Here is a 24035-nt window from a genome sequence, read left to right as displayed (position 1 = left end):
GACCTTCCTCTGCTATTGATAGCAGGGGGATTGTTCCTGAGCAATTAATCATTTAGTCACCTTTGACTTCTGAGCTACATAATAACTGTCAGCAATGAGACAGCAGAATCCTACCACCACCACCTCCCATCTACCCTTTCACCTACTGCTTCCATAGAGTCTGCATGACAACGCAAGTCATTCCAGCCTTAGGATAGCACCAGCCCCTACCCCCTTCCCTCCACCGTTCTAAGCTGCAGGGTGACAATTTAGTGACAGTCATCCTCCCTGGCAATGATCCTCTGACTGTCTCAGTTGGGGGATTGGCCTTAGAATGAAGCTTCAAAGCCTCTTCTTGGCTTTGCAGTCAGCCAGCTGCTATGACATGCAGCTTCAAGCTCTGTGAACATAGAGACATGGGAAAGGGAGAAGCAACAGGGAGAGATGGGAAAATCTCCAGGCTCTGCGGACAAGAAAAAGTTGGTAAAAGGAACTACTTCTGGCTCACAAAGACCACTGCAGCACGAGGTCAACTCAACTGCCTGATTTAGCAGGTTGCCAGGTCCAGAGCTCTGCTGGTGGCCCAAGCGTCCTTGTTGGAGTGGCACATGAGAAAAGAGTTACTGTCCCCTCTGGCACCTAAGGGTCTAGGCTTTGCTTGACTTTTTGGCAGTATCGGGCAGGCTTGTTCTGGTAGGAACCAGCTGTTGCACAAAAGTAGGTTGTCTTTTGTGGATCAACACAAGCTTGTCTCATATGCTGTGCACTGATAAAGCCTGTGATTTCTGAGCCATGGATATGGTGTCCTGCAATGACTATGTGACAGCAGCTTTCTTGCATCTTCCTTGGCATCTCTCTTGGGATCTTCTTCTCCTCCCTTCTCTAGGTCCTCTGTAGTTTGCCAAGTTTGCTTTCAGTCACTGCTTTGGTCTGTGGTGTACAATAACACTAAGTTAACAATTAACTGCCTGTCATCAGGGACCTTATCACAACACCAGCAGTGGGTGTGTGGGGACTTTTATCCCAGACGTCCACCTAGGGATCTCACAACCAGGCAGAGTGAGGGAAAGGAACGTCTGTCTCTTCTCGCTGGAACCATGTCAGCGGCCTTGGAGAAGTACTGCGGCTCTGTCTTTTGGGTGAGTGGCTGCATCACCCCTGATCACCAATGCTTAGGGCAGGACAGTCAGTGAAAAGGGAGACCACTAAATCCCAAGGCTCAAAGCACAGGCTTGTTTAGCAGTGGATCCAAGTGCCAGTGTTAGGCAGAGGTCCTAGTATTTGTGCCCAGCTGCAAAGGCAGGGCACTCTCAACAGCCCCCTCAGGAAATGATTTGAGCCCAGCTACTGCAGCTCTCTTGGCTCCAGGAAGGGGTGGTTGTGGGAAGATGAATCAAGAGGGGGACCTTGGATGGGGGCTGAAATGCTCGGCCAAGGTCAGGAAGGCGGGTGTTGAGGAGGGGGATGCAATAGGGTCAGAAACAGGGAGAACAGGAGCTATAGGAGCGCTGGCTCTTGTGCTGTGAGTCAGGTGAGGGTTGGGCAGTCCCGAATGACTTGGCTGTTTGTCCTCATTGCCCCTAGAATGCCTCATTCCTTGCTCAAGAGGATGCTGACCTGCCAGTCTGCTTCCAGCAGACCGTGCTGGTCTGGATCCCCATCGGCTTCTTCTGGATTTTCGCTCCCTGGCAGCTTATGCCCATGTGCAAATCCAAAGCCAAGAAATCATCTCTGACCAAACTCTACATCACCAAACAGGTGGAGTGGGGTTGGGGGAGAGGGGAGGGCAGGCTAGGGCAGTCTGGGATGGAGGGATGGTGAGCAGAGATCCTCTGGACTGGAGATGGGTGCAGGATGGAGAAATGAGAGGTGTTGGAGAGAGGGAGCAATGAGCTGGGGCACTGTCTGGTACAGAAGACTAAAGGGAGGCCAGGAAGAGGCGTGTTGGACAGAGGGGATGACAACATGGGGGATACTCTTGGAGGGTGGGGTCAGATGTGTGTTGGGGCTTCTGACCTCGTGGCTTGTGATGGGCCATCGTGCTCCAAGCTTGAAATGATGGCAGTGCTCGTGTGGAAGTGCTGCAGGGGGGCCTAGAAAGCTTTCCCAGGCTGGTTTGGGTTGGAGAGAAGGTATAACAGTGTGTGGGGCCCAGTGCTTCTCCCCCCAGCTGTGTTCTCTCCTGGTGGTTCCTAGTGCCTGTGATGGTGTGGGTCTCTCCTCACGGATGCTTGCTTCTCCACACAGGTGCTGGCTGCACTGCTGATGCTGACAGCAGTGGCGGAGTTGGCACTGGCGTTTGTAGGAAACGTGAGGCAGGACCAGCCGCCGCCTGTCCAGTACACAAACCCCAGCCTGTACATTGCCACCTGGGTAAGGGATCACCTGGCAAATGTGCCTTATGTCTTGAAAGAGACGGAGTGTGAGACTATGGGGCCAAGCAGCTCTGTCCATGCCTGGCAGAGACTTCAGTAACCTTCCTACTTTGAGGAAGCCCCAGGCATGGCCAGACCAGGCAGGATGGGACAGTGGGAGTTCTGCACAAAGCACAGCTATAGGCAACACAGTGCACAAGCTGCTGAACATGGGGTTACATTGAAAAGGATTTGGCGGCTTTTCTAGGAAGTGATGGGGGCAACCCTAGAAACTGAAATTGTGGTTCAGCAGCCAGGCTAACGAGCAAAGCTGCTCTGGGGAGAAATGTAGGGCAGGAAGGAAATAGTGTGGGCTTCACAGGACTGACTGCACAGTGTGAGCACCAGTTCGTGGCAGGCTATGCTGCTCTGATATCTCACAGTTTCCCATGGGTTGCTGCTGAATTTTGTGTGGAGATCTGAAAAATGCCACAGACTATCCAGGCGGAGGAGACTGGAGAGGTGTTTTGGATAACCACGTGAGAGAGAGGTGCTGCAAGGGAAGCACACAGTGTCTGGATTTAGGCTCTAGGCCTTGGAGAAAGGGCAAGGACAGATCTGTGTGTCTGGGCTCTCTGCAGACTGCTACTGTGGCCCTAGAGAGCTGCAAGCTATCTAGGACGTGGCGAGTGAGTAGAGAGTGAACTGACTTTCATGGGCTTGTCTGGGCAAAGCACCTGGTTACTAGGTTTGGTGGCCTATGTTACTCACAAATCTTGAGAAGCTAAGGACAGAAGGAGGGAAGTAGAGCCTATTTGCTTGATCGAATGTACACACATAAGTACCAGATATCTTGAATAAGATATGGGATATTGCAAAACAGTCCTAACAATGTCATAAAACTCTGGAGCTGCACTGATGAGTAAAAGAAATACCTCAGATTGCTATTCTTGGTACTTTGGCATTTCGGTTGGTTTCACATGTGGAGTTCATGAGAGATTTTAAGCCAAGGGGACTGCCATGAGAGGCTGCTGTGCCCAGCCTGGAGGCAATATTGAGAAGACAGTGGAATGCCTTTTGCCTGCCACTTGCAGCTGGGCAGGGTAACAGTACCAGGTGAGAACAGCTAACGAGAAATAACGTGCTGCTTCATTGTTGAGGTGCCTTTCAGACCTTGCTTTTCATGTAAGGAGCCTGATCGTATGTCTTTCTGAAATGAACCTTTGCCCTGTGCAGTTGGCTCCGAAGCTTATGTAGAGTTGGCAGTGAGTTCAGGCATGAGGAGCTCAGTGTCCAAGGCAGCGAATCCCAGAGGATCACATGTGCTGGTGTCCCAGGGCACGTGACCCTGACAAACGCTTAGAGCTGAGGCCAGTCCTGTTGCCCCGCCTGGATGTGCTCCCAGTGCTGTTTTGACTGTTTTTCTCCCACCAGCTCCTGGTCCTGCTGATCCATGATGCACGGCGCTTCTACTTGCGCAGAGACTCGGGAGTACTTTTCTGCTTCTGGATCCTGTCCCTGCTCTGTGGGATATTCCCATTCCAGTCACTCATCCGGAAAGCACTGCAGGTTGGGCTTGGCAGGAAGCTGTGCATTTTCCCATGGTTTTGTTCTGTTCCCAAGGAAAATCCCTTCTGACTTCATCTTTTAAGAAGCTCCTGGTGGAGGACTGAGGTCCCAGCCACCTCAGGGACTTTGGGGAACCAGGAGAAAGTTGGGGAGGAGTTACTTTTTGAATTCTTCCTCTTCCTCTGGGAGGCGCAAAATCTTTGTGACAGATTTCTCCCCTTATGGACTTCTATGCAGAAGGCCAGGGGGAAGCAGAGAGGGATGGGAGCTGAGCCAGAACACAGAGGGGCTTTTGCACTGTCCTGGGGCCCTCTTAGGGCCAGGTGGCCTTGAAACAGGCTCCAGTAGTAATGCTGGGCTCTCCACTCCTGCAGGCCCCGATCTCCGATGTGCCACGGTTTGTCCTTTTCTTCATCTCCTATGGGCTTCAGCTGCTACTTTTCCTTGTATCGAGCTTCTCAGACATCGCCTCAGAAGCAAAGGAAACCACGAAAAAGGTGCGAGGTCCATGCAGGATTGGGTAAGGGGCTCAGGGTACCACATCCCAGCTGGCATTGCCTGGGATAGGGTGGGGGTGCATCAGTTTGGCTAGCCCGGGTGGGCTCCCAGCAGACACTCCTCTTCACACCTGCATGAGGGCAGGCCTGGGGGCCTCAGCAGGGTGCACGGTGAAAGCCAGAGCCTGCAGCCCGGGGCATCCTGCGTGTGTGTCCAAGTGGAGCCGTTTCTGACTCTGGGATGGGGCTCCCTGGGGCTGGGGCTGGCACAGTTTGAAACCTCTGCGGTTCCTTCATGGCTGGCGGTGCTGAGTCAACTTTTACCATCACAGCTAGTTATCCCTGAGCACTCATGATCCCTCGGTACCCACTTTCTTTTGCTTTGTGTCCTAGAACCCAGAGGTCACAGCCTCCTTCCTGAGCTCCCTCACCTTCGAGTGGTACACCAGGTGAGCAGGGTTCCCCGGAGGTCTGGGGCTGGCATAATGCAGGGGCACATGAGGACTGGTGCAGTGTCGTGTGGGTGAGCCTGCAGCCCAGGCCACTTCAGGGTAGCTGTGAGAACTGTGAGCGTTTGGTGCAGTCTGTGCAGCATGAGCTCAGATCCTTCCTCCCTTGCTGCGCACTGGTACCAGTTGCACTGGGCCAAGCTTGCAGGTAGCAGTGATCTGTCACTCCTGTTTCACATGGCAGAGAAGTGGTGGAGCTGCTTGGGAACAGGAGGTAAAGCTGCAGCCATACCATGATGTGTGAATACAAATTGGGACTTAGCTGCAGGGAGCTGGGTGGGACCTCTCCCTCCATCAGGGCCAGGCTGAGTGTGAAGGCTCAGTGTTTGCGGTAAGGCTACCCCTCGGGTGCCATGTGGGGACCTTGCTCAGGACAGGTTTCTGTGCCCCACAGCATGGTTCTCAAGGGCCATCGAAAGCCCTTGGAGATGGAAGATCTCTGGGACTTGAAAGATAAAGACAAGACAAAGACTATTTCTGTCAAAATGGAGAAGAATATGAAGACCCTGATAAAGAAGGCCAAAGCAGAAATGGAGAAACGGAAACGCAAGAAGAGACTCCGGGAAAGTGACCCAGACCATGGGAACAGGATGAGCAAGGCCCAGAGCCAAGACATCCTGGTGCTGGTAAATCCCTTCCTACTCCTGGCCTTGTGTGGGACTCAAAGATCCAGGCCCAGGCATTGGAATAGGGTCACCTCATCTCTCTGCAGCCCCCATTGCTGAGTTATCCCCACTTTGATTCTGCAGGGCCATAGGCAAGAATGGGGGAACCATGATGTGGTCTCCCTCATCCTGAGCAGATCTCTTTGTTTTGGGAGACCAAGAAAGTCTCCCTCCTTCTGTCCTACAGAAGGGCAGGAACCGCCCTCAAGTCTGCAGTGCAAGCAGCTCCCTAATCTCTGTCCCTTCCCCAAATATCTCCCAGCAATGAGGTCTGAGTGAGAATCGCCTTGTATCAGGCCTCAGCCTCAGATCTTTCTGAGGTGCCTGACTTTGGGTTACCCTCATCATGAGGTCAGGCTCATCTTGGGATTGCAACAGTTGTCTTTAGAGTGTCTGAATCAAGGAAGCAGGTATTAGTGTTAGGGGTGTATGACGTGTGACCAGTGAGAGGGAACGTTAGTGGAGGTAAAGGTAAGGCCTCATTCAGGATGCCTGACCTGGAATAGACCTGGAAGCATCCTTTCAGGTGGAAGAAGCCTGTGCAACCACCCCCTTTACTTACGTGTGGGTTTCCCTCTAGGAGGAGAAGCAGACGAAGGGAAAGAGGAAGGGGGCCAAAGGGGACTCTGGCCCTGGCAAGGATTTCCCTAAGGGCTGGTTGCTGAAAACTCTGTTTAAGACCTTCTGGCAGAACCTCCTGCTGTCGGTGGCTTTCAAGCTGGTGCATGATGGACTGGTGTTTGTCAGCCCCCAGCTGCTGAAGTGAGTCCTCCTTTTTCTCCCCTGTCCATGCACTCTCCAGGCCTTCCACCCAGCCCCATCACATCCATGTGTGTGCAGCACCCAACCCAATCACCTCCATACGTGCACATGTCCCAACCCCACACCCTAGAGACTTTTTTTGCTCCCACCAAAGCTATGAGAATCAATTTAATGAACAGCTGAACAGATCCAAGCTTGTTCCCAGCCATCAAGGACGAGGGCTTGCTCCCTGCTCCCTACATCCATCTTCATACAGTTGTGTTCCCTCCCTAGAGATGGCTCTGGCTCTCGTTGGGCCTATCCATGTGTCAGTTCAGTTCAGCCCAGCAGGACCTGCCTGATGTAATTCCCAGAGCTGCAAAGGCATCTGTGGATGATCCAACAGCAGTGACTCACTGCTGTACATGAAATGCAGTCTCCCTCGGGTGGGGGGGGCCCAGCTCCCTGAGCATAGAGTCAGCTGTTTGGGTAGGGTCTGTGTAGCTACTCCTGTGAGGATCCTCTCTCTGTGTTGGTCTGGAGCATCCTGTTTAGGTCTGTCTCAGTAGGGTGGGTGTCTCATGGGTCGCTCTGCCCCCAGGCTGCTGATCAGCTTTGTGTCAGATGCGGACGCATTTGCCTGGCAAGGATACCTCTACGCCATCCTGCTCTTCCTGGCAGCGCTGGTTCAGTCCATCTGCCTGCAGCAGCACTTCCACTTGTGCTTCCAACTTGGCGTATCTGTGCGTGCTAGTCTCACAGCTGCCATCTACAAGAAGGTTGGTATGGCCTTGTCAGCATCCTCTGTCTGCTCCCTCCCAGCTGGGCTGGGGATACCAGCACCCTTTGCCTGCCCCATCAAGCTGGGACAACTGGGATGTAAGCCCTTTACTGCCTAGAAAGGCATGTGGAGAGCTCGGCTTGTGGGATACCTGCCAAGGGCTGGGGACACCACAGGTGCTAGTTCTGCCCAGGACCTGGGTGCTGCAGCTGTGTGTTTGTCTGTTGGCTACCAGAGGCCGGGAAGGTTTCTCTTCACAGCAGTGCAAGATCTAGGATAACTGCTGCTGGGATTCCTGCACAGGGACATGTTTCTTTGCCCCCAGCAATGCAGTGGCTCCTGGTGTGCAGGCAGTGATGAGAGCACATGCGGTCAGCAGAGAGGAATCCAGAAGCAGTTTCAGCTCGGCCTGCTAATTCCCTCCTCTGCGCCAGGCTGCTGGCATCCAGGCTGCTCCCAGACAGGTTCGCAGTGACTATGCCCTCTCTCTCCAGGCACTCACCATATCCAGCACCACTCGCAAAGAGTCCACAGTGGGAGAGACTGTGAATTTGATGTCTGCCGATGCCCAGAGGTTCATGGACATGGCCAACTTCGTTCACCAGCTCTGGTCATCGCCCCTGCAAATTGTCCTCGCCACTATTTTCTTGTGGCTGGAGCTGGGCCCCTCTGTCCTTGCTGGTATTGGAGTCATGGTGCTGCTCATCCCTATAAATGGGTTCCTGGCCACCAAGGCCAAAAGCATCCAGGTCAGTGATGGGTGCAAGATCCTTCCTGCCTCCCCAACTCCTGAGGCCTATTGCTGTGCCTATTCCCTCAACTCATTTTCCACACTCCCTTCCCTGTTACACTGCAGGTCCTTTCCAGCTTGGGAAGTTCATCTTACTCGGGCTGGGTGGGCCCTAGCCTGAGCTGAGGGGCAATGGGTGGGTGAGGTGAGCAGGACACAGGCGAGACCTGTTCTACCAACTGAACTTGAACAGGGCTGAGTACAGCCTTGAGGATTGAAAGCAAGATATTACCAACAATAAAATATAGCTCTAGTTTCTACCTGACAAGAGAGCCTTAAGGAGCCAAGGTCCAGCTTTGTGAGACAGTTCCTTTGGGTTCTGGAGCCCACCCTTCCCTTCTCTCCTGCAGCCTGGATGTATTTCCATGGGTGAGCTGAGCTGTTGTCAGATTTAGGTATAGCCGGGACCTCTGGCTCTTCTGTTTGCAGGTGAGGAACATGAAGAACAAGGATGAACGCATGAAAATAATGAGTGAAATCCTCAGTGGAATCAAGGTGAGCAGTGGGGTGCCCCCAGACAGCTGAGGCACTGCTCTTCTTGTACACTATAGCTGGAGGCAGTGCACTTTCACAACCCTGCAGCACCTGAATTATAGTCTAGCTTGGGACCGCTGTCTCTGGGGTAGCCAAATCTCAATTCCTGCAGTTCCCTTGGCTTCCTCACCTTGCAAAAGGTTGGCTGGGGAGGAGCTGTGAGTAGCTGGACCAAGCCTTGGAAGCTACAGAGAGGGTTTCCTGGAAATTTCCTGGAGAGCCCTGGTGTGGAGCGGGCTGCTGTGATGGCAGAGGGGCTCTCAGTGACCTGGTGAAGCTGGGGATGAGGGAATGGGAATGCTGGGGGAAGTGCCCTGAACTGTGGGCCAGGACAGGGCAGGAGAAATGCAGTGGGCAAACAGGCTTCTGAGCAAGCCAGGAGTTGGTGCTAACGGTGCTGGGACCTAGCGAGCCGAATGTGGAGATGGGCATTGCTGTGAGGCAAGCATCTGCTCATCCTGGTTATTCCACAGATCCTGAAGCTTTTTGCCTGGGAGCCCTCATTTGAGAAGCGAATCAAGGAGATCCGAGCACGTGAACTCAGGGACTTGCGGAATTTTTCTTACCTGCAGTCAGTCTCCGTCTTCGTCTTCAACTCTGCCCCCTTCCTGGTGAGTGCCAGCAGGGGAGGACCTGGCCTGCACCTTCATCAGACCTGGGATAGGGCTGTTTCCAGACGGATGGGAAAGATTGAGGACCTCAGCTGGAGTGCAGCGAGGGGGAGTGGAGGTGCAGGCTGACAGATGCCCAGCATGCAGAGTGGGGTCCTGGCTGCTGGCAGGACAGCACTGGGGAAAAAGGGTCCCCATCAGAGTGGAGAGACAGGGCCCAGAGGAGGAGGGAAGCACCCCAACAGAAGAATGTTGCACAGGCCTTAGGAGAGCACCAGCGTCTGGGCTGCACATAGCCAGGGTGATGGCAGCTTTCTCTGATGGTTCTTGTCCCAGGTCTCCCTGGCCAGCTTTGCTGTCTACGTACTGGTGGATGAGAACAATATCTTGGATGCACAGAAGGCGTTTACTGCCATCTCCCTCTTCAATGTGCTACGCTTCCCTATGACAATGCTGCCTATGGTCATCTCTACCTTGGTGCAGGTCAGCCCCCATACAGGGCAGGGGGTGGTGGTGGGGTCTCATGATACCCCTGTCCCAATCAGCACATGGTGTTTGAGGCTCAGATGTATGATGGGCCTAGAGCTTGGACACCCAGACTCGATAGATAAGGCTCTATTGGCAAATGTGTGTGACAGGATTCACAAACGTAACATGGGCTTGGGGCTCAAATCTTGGAGCTGGTGCTTGGGCAGAAGCTATGTGCATGAGGCTTGAGTAGGGTGCTCTGATCATGGGGCTCCTGCCCGACCACCCCGGTGTGCTCCATGCTCATGTGCCCCCCTCTCTCTGCCATGGCAGACCAATGTGTCCACTGAGCGACTGGAGCGGTACCTGGCCGGAGAAGACCTGGACACCTCAGCTATTCACCATGATCCCATTGCAGGTAGGCGAAAGTCTAGGTCAGTCCCTGTCGGTCACAGGCTAGCCTCACCTTGTCCCACGGTGCAGGCCCTCTCTGCAACGGGCAGTGCAAGCTGAGCCGGGGGCAGTGTGGCAATAGGGAGTAACACTCTGCAAAAATGGGGCTGTGCAGGCAGGAACTAGACAGACCGGGTAAGGGGCTGTGTGGGAGGGTTTGGGGGCTGTGCAGGCTGGGGTTGGGGGTGTATGGGGAGGGACTGGGGACTAGGCAGGCAGGTGTGGAGCATGTTGGCTGGAATGGGGTGCTTTCCAAGCCCTGAGGTATGGCTCTCTTTTGACAGGCAATGCTGTGCGTTTCTCAGAGGCCACATTTGCCTGGGAGCAGGATGGCAATGCTGTGATAAGAGAGTAAGTGCTCTGTGCCGTGTGGGGGCCAGATGGGTGAGGAGAGGGAATCTTGTGTGTTGGGGAGGACGCTTGGCTCTTCCCAGTGCTGCCTGCAGGTCCTCCAGAGATGCTCTGCTCTGCTCTGTGTTGGTCCCGTGCAGGCAGTGCAGGAGCCCACGGCCAGTAGCGCTGCTTACTTTGCCCTCATGTCTTTGCAGTGTCACCCTGGACATCAAACCTGGGAGCCTGGTGGCTGTGGTGGGGGCTGTGGGCTCAGGCAAATCTTCGCTGGTGTCAGCCATGCTGGGAGAGATGGAGAATATCAAGGGACACGTCAATATCCAGGTGAGAGGAGCTGGCCGGCATGAGGGGCTGTGGGGCTGACTGGGAGCTCAGCAGGGAGATGGCAGGGCAGGGCCGCTCTGGGAGAGTGAGCACACCAGGCACCGGCTGTGCAGCCTCCCAGCTCGGGGACTGACCTGATCCCAGTGAGGTGGGCCAGGGCTGTGGGGGGTGGTAGTGTTCAGGCTGGTGCCCCAGCAATGCAGCTGTTCTTGAATCTCTCTGTCAGGGCTCCCTGGCCTACGTCCCCCAGCAGGCCTGGATCCAGAATGCCACGCTGAAAGACAACATCCTTTTTGGATCAGAACTGGACGAAGCCAGGTATCAACAGGTCATCAAGGCCTGTGCCCTCCTTCCTGACCTGGAACTGCTCCCTGCAGGTGACCAGACAGAGATTGGAGAGAAGGTATTGGCAGGATGAGGTGGGGATAAGCAAATGTGGGGCAAGCGGGGTGCAGAAAGGGAGAAATGGATGTGCAAGTCCTGGGAGAAGGGGCAGGTGTCTCTGATGGGCTGATAGGTCTGGGTGGCCCCTGGGTGCACAGGAAAGGGGAGAGAGGTGGTAAGGGTGGCGTGGGAAGGGGCAGAGGGATGTATAGTAGGCACATGAGGCTCAGTAGGAGAATGTTTGGTGGCAGGAGCAGCTGCCGCTGTGCGCAGGGGCGTAGTATGCAGAGCAGGAGACAGCATGATGCTTCAGTGGGTGCTCATATGAGGGTAGCTGTCTGCACCGCTACCAGAGTGTGCCGGGGTTTAATGGTGGGGAGGCGCACTGGTGCCTGGGGACCTCTGAGGGGCATATTGTGGGGTGCAGCATGGTGCTGGGGCCTACCCACACCAGTGTGTAGGGGGGGAGATGAGCAAGGTGTGTTTGGGGAGGGCTGCCAGATCCCCTGTTAACATGACCTTTCTGGGTATGAAGCAGAGGAAAAAGCTGTTGCCCAGTGCCAGGCAGGTGCTCACAGATGTCCCTTCCCTTTCAGGGCATTAACCTGAGTGGCGGTCAGAAGCAGCGAGTCAGCCTGGCCCGGGCAGTGTACAGCAACGCAGACATCTACCTGCTGGATGACCCCCTCTCTGCTGTGGATGCACATGTTGGCAAATATCTTTTTGACCATGTGCTGGGGCCAAAAGGGCTGCTGCAAAAGAAGGTGAGTGCTTCTGCCTTCCTTCCCAGGAACTGACCATGCAAGAATCGCCTGACGTTGTGTTGGCCATCCAGGGGAGGCTGAGACTGCTTGCTGGGGACAGAGTGGGGTCCTGCAGCCCCCCAGGCGGGGCTGCAGTTGGAAGGAGAGTCCTCATGGGTCTCCAGAGGGGTGCAAAAAAGTGAAGGGTGCCCTGTGGGTCCCCAAAGCTGGGCAGTGATAAGCAAAGAGGTCCTGAAGTAGGGGAAGAAGAGCCTGCAGGCCCAAGGCTGGGGGGAGAGGGATGCTCTGATGCTCACTGCCCTGCAACCACAGTGCCACTTTGTTGCAGACACGGATCTTGGTGACGCACAGTATCAGTTTCCTGCCGCAGGTCGATAACATTGTGGTGCTGGTGGCAGGAGCAGTGTCTGAGCACGGCTCCTACAGCAGCCTGCTTGCGAACAGGGGGGCCTTCGCCCAGTTCCTGAACTCCTATGGTGTCCAGGAGATGGATACTTCAGAAGAAAAGGCTGCAGGTACTGGGCACACCACTGCGCTGGGGCAAGTGAAGGGAATGTGTGCATCTCGGGGTTATAAAAACATAAAACTTGCTTCATTGGTCTGATCTGGCTCTATCCAGCCCAGACCCCAGCAGTAGCCACTGTGAATCCTTCTCAGCTTCTTATGATCAGCAGCTCAAGGAGTTTCTGCCTAAAATTTGCATCCAGGCATTGCACTGAATAGCCACTGAAGGACCTATCTAATTTTATGAGTCTCTTTTAAGTTCATTTATGTTTATGGCTCCTATAATCTTCCCTGGCAACAGGCTTTGCACCTTAATGATGCTGGAGTAAAAAAGATTCCTTTGTTTTTTTCTAAACATGATGTTGGATGATATTTCATCTTCCTCAGCTCCCCCAACACTGTAAAGAGGAGTGGTTTCAGGTCAGGCTTAAGCTCACCCTGCCGCAGCTCAGCCCTGGCTAGGTACCAATAATGCAGGTGCCCAACTGGAGCCTGGCTGTTCCCAGTCTGTCCCTGCAGGACCCGTCTCCCATCTGCTCAGAGGTGCTCAACCTCCACATGATCCTGAACTGGAGTGGCATGACCTTCCAAGTCTTGCACTTCCTAAACCAGCACAAATCTCTCTGCAAGGTTCCAGCGGTGACACTGGGATGAATCAGCAGCAGGGTCTGCCTCCGTTCAGGCCTTTAGCCCTGCATCCCCTGTCGGTTCTCCCTCTAGCACAGTATCCCAGTGGGTCTCTTCGTTTTCCTGCTGTACTGGGCTCGCAGCAGGGTTTGTGGTGGGAGGACACAGCCTGAGCCTGGGGTGCGTGGCTAGAGGAGAGGGGTATGAGTGTGGCAGAGGTGTAGTATGTGGAATTTGCTTTCCCCCGAGTGCCTGACTCTACTCTCCCTCTCCCCTGTGCCTATAGCTGTTGCTTTAGTTGAGGATGCAGAGCAGAGTGATGAAGACACTGAGCCCTGTGTGGAGGAGGGGCCTGATGATGTGGTGACCATGACAATGAAGCGAGAGGCCAGCATCCGGCAGAGAGAGTTCAGTCGCAGGTGAGGACCTGACCTGAGCTTGCAACCCTCTCCCCACTGCCTCTTGCATTGCTCCCTGGGAGGCAGGGGTCCTGGGGGGCTTCACTGGGGGGATTCCTGAAGAGAAGGGGCTGGGAGCCCCCATACCCATTCTTACCATGGGGTGGGCTGGTTCAGGAGCACCTGACCTTGCCTTCACCCACGCTGCTGTACCACAGCCTCACCCTGCAATCTTGCCTGAGACTCTTGCCTCTGGGCTGGTTCTGCAGGCTGGGCCTAGGGACTGTGATTTCATGTCTGGAAATGCCTACGACTTCCAGAGCTTGTTCAACATGCCTGAGTCAGGACATTCCCTGGAGGGCTCTGGCACGTGCCAGTGCAGCATGAGGACAGACTTCCAGGAGAGGGGGGAACCATCCAATCCCTGTGACTAACAATCATCTCCTCCCTGCAGCCTCAGCAGAAGGAGCACCAGGTCCTTCCAGGAGGCCCAGAAGGAGGCCCCCAAGAAGCTGAAGGGCCAGCAACTGATTGAGAAAGAGGCTGTGGAAACTGGCAAGGTGAGGAGACTCACTGCTACAAGACCCTGACTTTGGCCCAAAAATCTAGCACCAGCTGTCTGTGTTACCATTGCAGCCAACAGGCACAAAAGGAGACAGGGCTGCCCGGATGTGTGGGGTTGGTGTGTGAGGGGGGCCCTGACTGGGTGGGCATGTTGCTTGGCACTGTGCAAGGTGATGGAGGGAGGACGCGTGTGGAAGGGAGTGCTGTGGGCAGTGAGGCAGGAGTCCCAAGGCTTGCGTGGTGGGTGTTACCAGCTGTGGCTTGCTGCGCAGTGGTGATGGGCTGAACTGGTCCACAGGTGAAGCTCTCCATGTATGTGCGATACCTGCGTGCTGTCGGCTGGGGGTTTTCTTTCTTCGTTACCATGGGCTACCTCACAGAATACGTTGCCTATGTGGGGACCAACCTGTGGCTCAGCGCCTGGACTGATGATGCGCAGCTCTACTTGAACCAGACCTACCCTCCAGCGCAGCGAGACCTGCGAATTGGTGTCTTTGGGGCACTGGGGGTAGCACAAGGTGAGTGTGGGAACACAGGGGATGCTACTCTCCTCAGCTACATGGTCCAGCAGGGAAAGGGCTTGCAAGGCCTACAGCCAGCAGTACAGCAAGGAACAGAGGGTCTCTGTCTGCCCACTGCAGCTTTCCTTCCTGCTCCTGGCTGAACTGGGCATGGGCCCTGTGTAAACTGCCCCAAGAAGACTATTGCCCCCTTAGGTTGAAGGTCACGGTCCTTAACCAGCATGGAGATAACGCCAGGGCCCAAGCCTCTCCAGAGGGGTTAACATTCTTCCTGTGTGGTGGGATGTGATTAGTGGGGCCTCCCAAGGACTGGCACAGTGGCTCCCTGTGGAGCTGCCAGCTTGGAGCTGCTTGATGTGTCCTGTGAGCCAAAGGGTGCCTGGGGCCAGTGTGCCATGTGAGCCGGCACTGACTGCTCGGTGCTTTCATTGCAGCTGTCTTCCTATTCGCTGCAACTATCCTGTCTGCCCATGGTGCTGTGCAGGCCTCCCGGGTTATGCACCAGCAGCTGCTCAACAACATCCTGCACGCGCCCATGAGCTTCTTTGACACAACCCCAACTGGCCGCATTGTGAATAGGTTTGCCAAGGTAAGAGAACAGCCCGGGAATGAAGGAGATGTCTGTTCTGATAGGTCTGGAGAATGCTGGGTAGTAGCATAACCCTGTTGCTGTTCAGCACTGCACAGATGAGCGTAGGTCTGGTCCTGGAAGGGACCAGGAGGGTACAGTGGATGCAACGCTGATCGTGAGCTCACAGTTACTCTCACTGTGAATAAGGGAAAACACGTCCTGGGCTATGGTAGGAGGACAGTGTCCAGCAGATCGCACTCAGTGCTGGGGAGGCTGTATGCAGATACTGTGTCCAGCTTTGGGAGCCCTAGGTCAAGAGGGCTGTGGAGAAACTGGAGAGGATCCAGAGGAGACTACCAAGATAAGCAGGAACCTACAGCTTATGTCCCATGGCAAGAGCTGGAGGGAGCCAGGCTGAGAGGAGGCGAAGGGGAGATCTGCTCACAGCCTACAACCACTTTGGAAATGCAGCTACAAAGATGATGAAGCCAAACTCCTCTCAGCAGTGCCAGGCAATACAAGGGGCAGTGGCCATAGATGGTAGATTGTGAGGTTCAACATAGACTTAGGGAGCACATCTTCACTATGAGGTCGGTGCAGTCCTGGGACAAGTCAATAGAGAGACTGTGAAACCTCCATCCTTGGAGGTCAGCTAGACTTGTGTGGAGAGAGCGATGGCTGATCAGATTTAGTGCTGGGGATAGTGCTGCTACCAGCAGGAGGTCAGACTGGAGACCCCAGCGGGCCCTTCCAGCCAGCACATCTGCAATTCCATGGTTTACATACAGAGATATTGGCCTGCTTAGCACATCCTTATTAATCTTGTCATCTTTTTGTTCAAGTTCTTGAAACTTTACATATTTAAGGAAATTTTAACAGTATTCCTTGTTCCGCTCCCTTGGTCACACTTCTCTTTTTTGAGGAAAAAATCAGTTACCTGCAGCCATCTGCTGTTGCTGCTAGATCCCCTGTCCATCCTGCATCCCTCAAGGCAGGAGATGCCAACATCACAAATAGGACAGCAGAAGAAGGAAGGATGGACTGTGTAGCTCTTGCTCTTCTGTGCCTGATTTGCACTTTCAGTCTGGATACATGAGCCCTGTGCAAGGTTCAAGCACCTGCTTGAGGTCTGACTAACATGTCATGCTCTTGGGCTGTTTAGGGCATGTCGAGTTGTCCTTCTGGTTACAAATTTACAGCAAAATATACAGTCTTCGCTATGTAAATGAGACTCATAAAGGGGAAGAAGAGAGGGAGGAAAAGAGGCAGGTAATTTCACATATGCTGCAACACCACTTCTTTCTTTGGTGACATTTCTTGACTTTGTGAATAAAAATCCCTCTTGAAATCAAGACCATAGGCCTGCTAGGTATACTCTGAGATGAGGGAGGATGTGATGCCCAGCTGAAAGAGGGGTAATGGCAGACTGGAGACCTGGATGCATCTGCATGGACTTGAGGTCAGCCCTGTCCTCCTTTCTGCCTTAGTTCCCTATCCTGAATCCTGGGACTGGGCAAAGATGCGCTTCCCAAAGCAGACCCATACCAGAGGGTAATGATACTTAGAGTAATGTTACTGTCTATTAGTTCAGCTGTTCCCAAGCTAGGGTCTGTGGCCCTAAACAGGGTTGTGACCCCAACACCAATTCAGTGTTGTTCTATATTTTTGCAAGTGTCTGGCACTGTGTTACCATATGAGTGTGTAGGAACCTCATATGCGTGGGGCCTCTGGGCTCTTCCCTCTCTCTGAGGTCAGTGACTGCTTCTTTGTATGCTCCAGGACATCTTCACAGTAGACGAGACCATCCCCATGTCCTTCCGCAGCTGGCTGTCCTGTTTCATGGCCATCATCAGCACATTGCTCATGATCTCCCTCGCCACCCCATTTTTCACCCTTGTTATCATTCCCTTGGGCATCTTCTACTATTTTGTGCTGGTGAGTAACTTGGGCCTGCGAGAAGCTTCTGCCCTGCATAGACCTGGATCTTTGTCACTGCTGGGCTTTGTGTTGGTAACAGAGCTGTCTCCCATGTTTCAGCGCTTCTATGTCTCCACGTCACGCCAGCTACGGCGTCTGGACTCTGTTACCAGGTCTCCTATCTACTCCCATTTCGGTGAGACAGTATCAGGCCTGTCTGTGATCCGGGCATATGGACACCAGGAGCGGTTCCTGCAGCAGAATGAGAGCACTGTGGACATCAACCAGAAAAGTGTTTATTCCTGGATAGTCTCCAATAGGTAGGTTTGTTCCTTATGCCCTGGCATAGCCTGAAGCATCTCTGCCCAGGGGCTCCTGGGTGCTGAGGGAGGTCCATCAGATGCTGGAGTTCTCCCTGCTGATCTCAGGACATGCTGTGAGGGTCTGGATAGGAACAGGGGAGCTTGGGAGAGTGCCACAGTCTGTGGGAAGGAGATGTTTTAGGGTGATTTTGAATGCTAGAGTACAGGCCTCTCGGAAAAGTCCAGAGCCTGGGCAAGGCAAGCTGCACTGTCGAGGGCTGAGATGCTCTTGGTGGGTTCTGGGAAGAGGCCGATGCTCCAGGCCAGGTGGGAGCGCAATTGGGGCACTGTCTGGTGTTGGTGTTTTACTGAGTAGATGCTTTGTGTGCCTGAGGTTTGTAGCTTTTGGAGCTCCTCTGGTATGTGGTGTTACCAGCACAGGAGGTTACATGTGAGACACAGGGACTGACTAGAAGGCCAGTCAAGCGTGAACTGGAAGCACTGGACATATAGAACATATAGGGTGACATATAGAACAAACAACAGAAAAGGACATGGAGACGGAATAGACACAACAGCCATAGGGGGTGTGGCAAGGGGGTGAGTTAATGGGAACCACAAGAACGAGGGGAGTCGTTTGGGTGAGGTGCTGCAAGGTGACTGGAGGGGACTTGATCAGGAGAGATGGGGATGGATGAGTCTCCTGGAGCAGGGAGAATTGGGATGATTCAGGGAGAAAGATAGAACTGTTTTATGACCATCTTGACAGATACAATGGAACTGCTTGCAGAATTGGCTACAAATCATGTGCTATGTAAGTGCAGGTACCATGTGTACAGCACTGAGCTCTGGGCTAGGTACTCAGAGACGCTGGTATGATGCTGGTCTCACTGGTGGTTGCTCCTGATGCCCAGAAAGGGTGATGCTGGTTTCCTGTGTTGGGTGCAGGCAAATGCTTCTCCCACTGCCTCTCACAGCCATGTTTCCCCGGTGTAGGTGGCTGGCCATCCGTCTGGAGTTTGTTGGGAGCCTAGTGGTCTTCTTTTCTGCGCTTCTAGCCGTGATTTCAAAGGGCACTTTGGAGGGTGGCATTGTTGGTCTTTCCGTCTCCTCTGCCCTCAATGTAAGTCAGCAAAAGCTTTTCTTGCAGGGCAGGGCTGTCTGGGAGCAGCACTCTGATGGCTCTGGGCTGGCTGCAGGATGCTGCATCCAGCTCTGAGACACGGAGGGAGGATCAGCTGGGATGGTCCCTCATGGGGAAGGAAACCTGGAAACCTGGTATGGAGCCAGGGGAGAGCGCATCCCACTGCGAAGGGCTGCCTGCTGCTGTTGGGAGGAGCATGTTGTCTCTGTGCCTCAGATGCTGCAGCAAAGCTTTCGAAGGGCTGGGGAAAGGGGGTGCTGGCTGGTGAGTGGGGAGTTACAGGCCAGGCCAGGGATGCTGGTACCCAGACTGAGTCCCTGAGCTGAACAGGGAGAGCTGTTTTATCCTGGGTCTCACTGAGCTCTGCATCCTCTGGGGTCTGCCACGCAGGTGACCCAGACACTGAACTGGCTGGTGCGGATGTCATCAGAGCTGGAAACAAACATTGTGGCTGTAGAGCGGATACATGAGTACACGAAGGTGAAGAATGAGGTGAGGAGATCAGGGTCCCGGCAAACACCTGCTGCGCAGCTCAGTGCTAGCCAGCATTGCAAGGCACAGCCCCCTAACACTCTTGTGCCCCCAGGCTCCATGGGTGACAGAGAAGCGCCCACCCCATGGCTGGCCCAGCAAAGGTGAGATCCAGTTCGTTGACTATCAAGTTCGTTACCGACCTGAACTGGAGCTGGTTCTTCAGGGGATCACCTGCGATATTGGGAGCACTGAGAAGGTGAGGTGCCCTTGCTACACCCCTTTCCTAGCAACACTGCGTGAAAGGTGTTTCTGACTTCTTAGCTTCTGGCTGCAGGCAGGGGAGGGATGGTGATGTGGACGTTGCTCCTGGTGACTCCCAAGCCGCAGGGCACAGACCAAGGGAGACAACCTAGGAGATGGTGATTGCAGATGCTTACTCCCATCCCTGGTGTGCTGACAGTTTGTGGCTTGAACCTGCACAAGTCCTAGAGCTGGGGGGAGTGGGGTTCATGGCTGCAGCCAGCACAGGTCCTCTGGCAGCCCATGGTGGAGATGAGCCAGCAATGCTGCCAGGGGGACAGCACAGAGGAGCAGCATGTGGGGAGACAGGTCCATCGTGCAGCAGCGTGCAGGGCTGGTGGGCCGCAGGGTGGAGCTGGCTCTACATACTTTCCCACAAAGACGGAGGGAGCCAGCAGAAGGTGAGGGGAGCATGTGCGGGCCAGGAAGTCCCACCAGCCCAAGACAGAGAGCATCTGCCCTGTTTTCTTCAGCCCTGGCATCTGGTCTAAACAGCTCCTTCCACAGGTTGGGGTTGTGGGCCGGACTGGGGCTGGGAAATCCTCCCTCACCAACTGCCTCTTCCGGGTGCTGGAGGCTGCTGGAGGGACAATCTTCATCGATGGCTTGGATATTGCGACGATTGGCCTCCATGACCTGCGCCAGAACCTCACTATCATCCCCCAGGTGAGCTGACCCCAGCCTCCCAGCATCCCACTGCTGTACGGCCTCTCCAGACAGTTTGTTGCGGGCAAACGTGGGCATATGCAGCAGCCGTGGGGCAGCCTGGAGCTGCCACCCCTGCTGAGTGGCCATGGTCAGCATGGAGAGATGCACTGCTCTATCCCTGGCAGGACCCCGTGCTCTTCACCGGGACCCTGCGGATGAACCTGGACCCCTTTGACCAGTATCCAGACAAGGAGGTCTGGAAGGCCCTTGAGCTCGCCCACCTGAAGCCATTTGTGCAAGACCTGCCAGAGGGGCTGTTTCATCCTGTGAGTGAGGGAGGAGAGAACCTGAGGTGAGCAGAGTTGCTAGGGCATGCCCAGCTCCCACCCCTCCTTCCACTGGCCCCAAGAAAAAGGCTAAACTGACCATGGTGGTGAGTGGGGGGCCTCAGAGCAGCCTTGAAAGGCAGCTCTGGAGCAGAGCTGCTGTCCATGGACAAGCGCAGAAGCTTCTGGGACTGAATGTGAGTGAAAGAAATTGTCCAGAAGTCAAGGCTGGTCCTCACTGCATGGGGGCCAGCATGAAGCAACCTTTCACTGGTGGTCCAGCAAGCACGACACAGGGAGGTGGTGCTTGGAGTGGCAGATCATTAGCTGAGTTGAGGCCGGAGGGGCAGACATGGAGCTGCGGGACAGGGCAGTGTGCGGGAGCATGGCCTGCAGCCACCCTACTGGTGCTCAGCACCTCATTTGCTTAGTAACTCATGTTCCTCACCTCATTGCAGTGTCGGGCAGAGGCAGCTTGTGTGCCTGGCCCGGGCCCTTCTCCGCAAAGCCAAGATCCTCATCCTGGATGAGGCAACAGCAGCTGTGGATCTGGAAACTGATCAGTTAATCCAGACAACGATCCGGAGTGAGTTTGCTGACTGCACTGTCCTTACCATCGCCCACCGCCTCCACACCATCATGGACAGCAACAGGTAGTGCGTGGCAAGGGGTAAATGGGCCTCTGGACTCCTGGAATGGGGCAAGAGGTGGCTGACAGCAGAGGCAAGGATGCAGCCAGAGGGCAGGGGGTGGGTGCAATGCCAAGGAAAGCAATATGCAGAGCTGCTGAGGGAGCAGAATAGAGGAGGGGAAGGAAGGCCATGCATTACTTGTGCCTTTGTGGGGAGAAACATATTCTTGGGATTCTGCTTCTTATCAGTAAAAAGCCATAGAGTAGTTGTTGACAACCTTGGCCAGGAGCTAATGAGACTGGGCCCTCATTTCTCTGCTGGGGGTTGAAGCATGTAACGGGGCTGTAGGAGCGAGTGCGGTGGCAAGGGCTGGAGGGCTGGAGCTGGCGGCTCAGATCCTGGGAGCTCACAAGTTCTCATTCCCTGCCGTCAGGGTGATGGTGCTGCAGGCAGGGAGGATTGTGGAATACGACAGCCCCGAGGAGCTGCTTCAGAAACAGGGCATCTTCTCTGCAATGGCAAAGGATGCTGGCATTATAAGTGCGCAAACCACCGCCCTGTAGCTGGAGTGGAGTAACGTGTGGTGTGCAGTCACACGGCTCCCTCTTGCTGGGACTCACAGAGCAGGTGCCTGGATCTCCCTGCAAGTGGCCTGCCCAGGAATTTGTCTCTGCAGCTGGGAAGCGAAGGGGAGAAGATGGCTTTCCTGGCTGTCAGGGACAGAGGATACAGACCTGAGTGAACTGTTAACCTTGCTACTACACCCTGCCTGCCATGCATGAGGGCCTGCAGCTGTTTAATTTATTCCAGTACAGAGAGGAGAGTCATTCGTCAGATGGAGAGACTGTAGCCGCCTTGGGATCTTAGTTTTTGTACCAGGCTAGGGCAACCTAGCTGAGACATACTGTAGCACTATGGAATGAAATTTACAGTTTAATCAAGGAGTGAATGTTATAATTTATTTACTTTTTGTAAATGTTTCTAGTCTTCCAACTAAAAGCCTGACTTTAGGTATGCTAAATAAGCCTCAGTTTAGCTTAAAAACCTGTCCAGGGCTCAGGGGAATGCAGTACACCGAGGTTATGCAGACACATAAGGCTAGAGAGTCCAAATTGAGTGGCACAAGCATGCCTGAGCCTCTGCCCCCAGCATGAACATAAACGCACAGCCAACAGTCACAGCCAGAATCTCTCCCTGCAAGGGGTCCTTCAGAAAGGGGAAGGGGATCTTCTTGTCACTCCTGGACTTGAGGTGAGCCCCAGATCCACACTACTGTAGGCACAGAGAGGACCATGCCCCAGATGGCAGCTTTTTTAATGTGCAACACAGAATCCACCGCCCCATTACACTATCGTGCTAGCAAAAATATTCACAGGGCTGCAAGATGGGGGGTTAAGAAGTTTGCTGGCGGTGGAGGAGCCAGGAGTTGGGACATAACTGGTTTCTTTATGGCTGTATCTGCCTTTGTACTGAAATAACTGATGCAGTCCTTGGGGCCCAGCGCTGACCACTGTAACCACGACTTGGGCACAGACTAGACTACAAACATGACTGTGGTGCAGACAAGCTGCTGGAGTGGTGCAAACACATGTGCACACTACACCAACATGGATGCACATATGCGCGTGCACACACATTTACTGTTGCCAGACTCTCAGTCCCTCTCTGTTCCTGGGCCTCCAAGCAGGCAGGAAGGCTGCACTAACACATACACCACCCACCCACACAGGCATTTACAGCAGAACAAAACTCTTCACTTTAGCTGGTGGCAGGAGGGACAAAAACCACTCACAACCCCAGCTGTGCAGTATCTCTATGAAGATTAGTCTGATGAGGGTTTTCTAGCACCTGAGCTGCAGCTGGCACAAGCTGCCAGAGCAAAAGTGTACTGGACCCCACTGAACAGTAAGCACCCTCCCCAGCTCCTGTGGGGGGGCTGCATTAAATCCATAGGCTCTGCCAGGCACTCCTTCCAGTTTTCCTGACACTTGCACAGACACTCCCGTACACATGGGCCAATCTTTATTTACAGAGCAGCAGTACAGGGGACACAAACACTCCCGCTCTCAGGAGAAGGGAGCATCCCTCTAAGGCATGGCAGCAGTGGGTAAGCACCCCACCCCAGCACGGGGCAGCGCATCTCTCCCGGGGAGAGCCTTGCCCTCCCAGAACGAAGCACCATTGCCAGAGCCCTGCAGCAAGTGCAGGCATGACCGAGTCCTGGTCAAAGCCTGAACAAAATCACGCTGCAGGACAGAGCCTGCTCTTTGCCTTCTGCCCTCCCCCAGGCCAGAGTAGCCACATGGGCGTGCTGGTGCAGAAGCGTCTTGGGGACTGGAGACAATGCAGTGACAAGGGAAGATGGTGTTGGGACCTTCGGCTCACCAGGGAGACAGGAACGCAATGGCTGCTGCTAGCAGCAGAGCCTGGCGAGGCCCCAGCCCCAGGAAACCTAAGCAGGCAAAAATAACATGTTGCGGCATTCTGCTGTGGGCTTTCTTGGCTGCTGGGTCTACTGGTCCTGGAGCTGAACTACTCACAGCAATCCTCAGAGCAACTGCTCTGGGCAGAGCAGTGATATCCCACCTTGACATCCTGCACAGACAGGCTCAACCAGGTTCCTGCTGCTGCTAAGACAGCCACAGGGAGCCTGTTCACAGGGCCCAGGTTTCTTTTAATACTATTTGGATATCTGGAAACTCAGCAACAGACTTCCACACATTAAATCCACAGCAGCTCTTTGGCCTTAGTGAAGCTATTTCCTCCTGGGTCACGGCCCCACGCTATGCTCACCTGCTACCAGCTGGACACAGGAGGAGCAAGCAGCCCCCGGTGAAGACAACCTGCCCCTGCCCTTGCACAAGCTGCCTGTCCCCCACCTGCCCTTGCCAGCCTACCCTTCCCACTCCCTGGGGCAGCCAGTGCGGCAGGGCTTGGGAGCGCTGTGCAGCCTCGAGGGACACAGCGTTGGCCCCTCGGGGTGAGCAGGGCAGGCTGCAGGGCCGGCCAGTCTCCCTGAGCCCCAACGGTCCCAGCAGGAACAAGGCACGGGGTGCAAGCTCCTGCCCTTTGCCTCACGTGTACTCTGTCTTTCGGATGTAACTGGAGGGCACATAGCCCTGCTTCCCGTGCGCCTCGGCCAGCCACCACTCTCGATTGCCTGTGATGTCCTCAAACTGCAGGATCCTGAGTCTCTGGTTAGCTGACACACTCAGTTCGTTGGCGTTTCGGCCTTTGAAAGTGTAGAGAGCGTAATAGACCTGTTGGGCAGAGGGACAGCATGTGTCAGATGGCCTGTGCAGCTCAGGGCACTCAGCAGGTCCCTCATCCTGG

At 54.5% G+C, this 24035-nt stretch overlaps 2 protein-coding genes across 6 annotated transcripts in view; one reads left to right on the top strand and one right to left on the bottom strand.

The window, feature by feature from the left end:
* The first annotated feature begins 973 nt into the window (after positions 1–973).
* On the top strand, positions 974–21646 carry ABCC2 (ATP binding cassette subfamily C member 2). Its single transcript, XM_026111136.2, has 32 exons — positions 974–1118; positions 1564–1737; positions 2227–2352; positions 3768–3902; positions 4277–4399; positions 4793–4848; positions 5303–5534; positions 6154–6335; positions 6916–7093; positions 7590–7844; positions 8315–8380; positions 8893–9030; positions 9367–9513; positions 9832–9916; positions 10236–10302; positions 10500–10626; positions 10853–11029; positions 11607–11774; positions 12103–12289; positions 13192–13324; positions 13758–13863; positions 14166–14385; positions 14823–14977; positions 16739–16894; positions 16997–17196; positions 18175–18301; positions 18713–18814; positions 18909–19052; positions 19604–19762; positions 19930–20096; positions 20529–20723; positions 21136–21646. The coding sequence occupies exons 1-32, from the start codon at positions 1077–1079 to the stop codon at positions 21263–21265; spliced, it is 4659 nt and encodes a 1552-aa protein (XP_025966921.2). The 5' UTR covers positions 974–1076; the 3' UTR covers positions 21266–21646.
* A 1061-nt stretch (positions 21647–22707) lies between these two features.
* The window catches only part of DNMBP (dynamin binding protein), a 38791-nt gene continuing 37463 nt past the window's right edge, over positions 22708–24035 (bottom strand). For all 5 annotated transcript variants that reach the window (XM_064514074.1, XM_064514076.1, XM_064514075.1 and 2 more), the window contains one exon: positions 22708–23962. In XM_064514074.1, the coding sequence (XP_064370144.1) occupies positions 23777–23962 (186 nt within the window). In that variant the 3' untranslated portion in view covers positions 22708–23776. The remainder of the gene's footprint in view (positions 23963–24035) is intronic.

The sequence above is a fragment of the Dromaius novaehollandiae genome, chromosome 6 (genome assembly GCF_036370855.1).
Source record: "Dromaius novaehollandiae isolate bDroNov1 chromosome 6, bDroNov1.hap1, whole genome shotgun sequence".
NCBI classification, from domain to species: domain Eukaryota; kingdom Metazoa; phylum Chordata; class Aves; order Casuariiformes; family Dromaiidae; genus Dromaius; species Dromaius novaehollandiae.
This window is presented reverse-complemented; position numbering and strand designations above follow the sequence as displayed.

Excerpts from the sequence above, each read along its gene's own strand:
- ABCC2 (XM_026111136.2), top strand. The coding sequence starts at position 1,077 with ATGTCAGCGGCCTTGGAGAAGTACTGCGGCTCTGTCTTTTGG. Across the intron at positions 9,514-9,831 it reads TCATCTCTACCTTGGTGCAG|ACCAATGTGTCCACTGAGCG; the intron begins GTCAGCCCCCAT and ends CTGCCATGGCAG. Across the intron at positions 19,763-19,929 it reads ACCTCACTATCATCCCCCAG|GACCCCGTGCTCTTCACCGG; the intron begins GTGAGCTGACCC and ends TATCCCTGGCAG.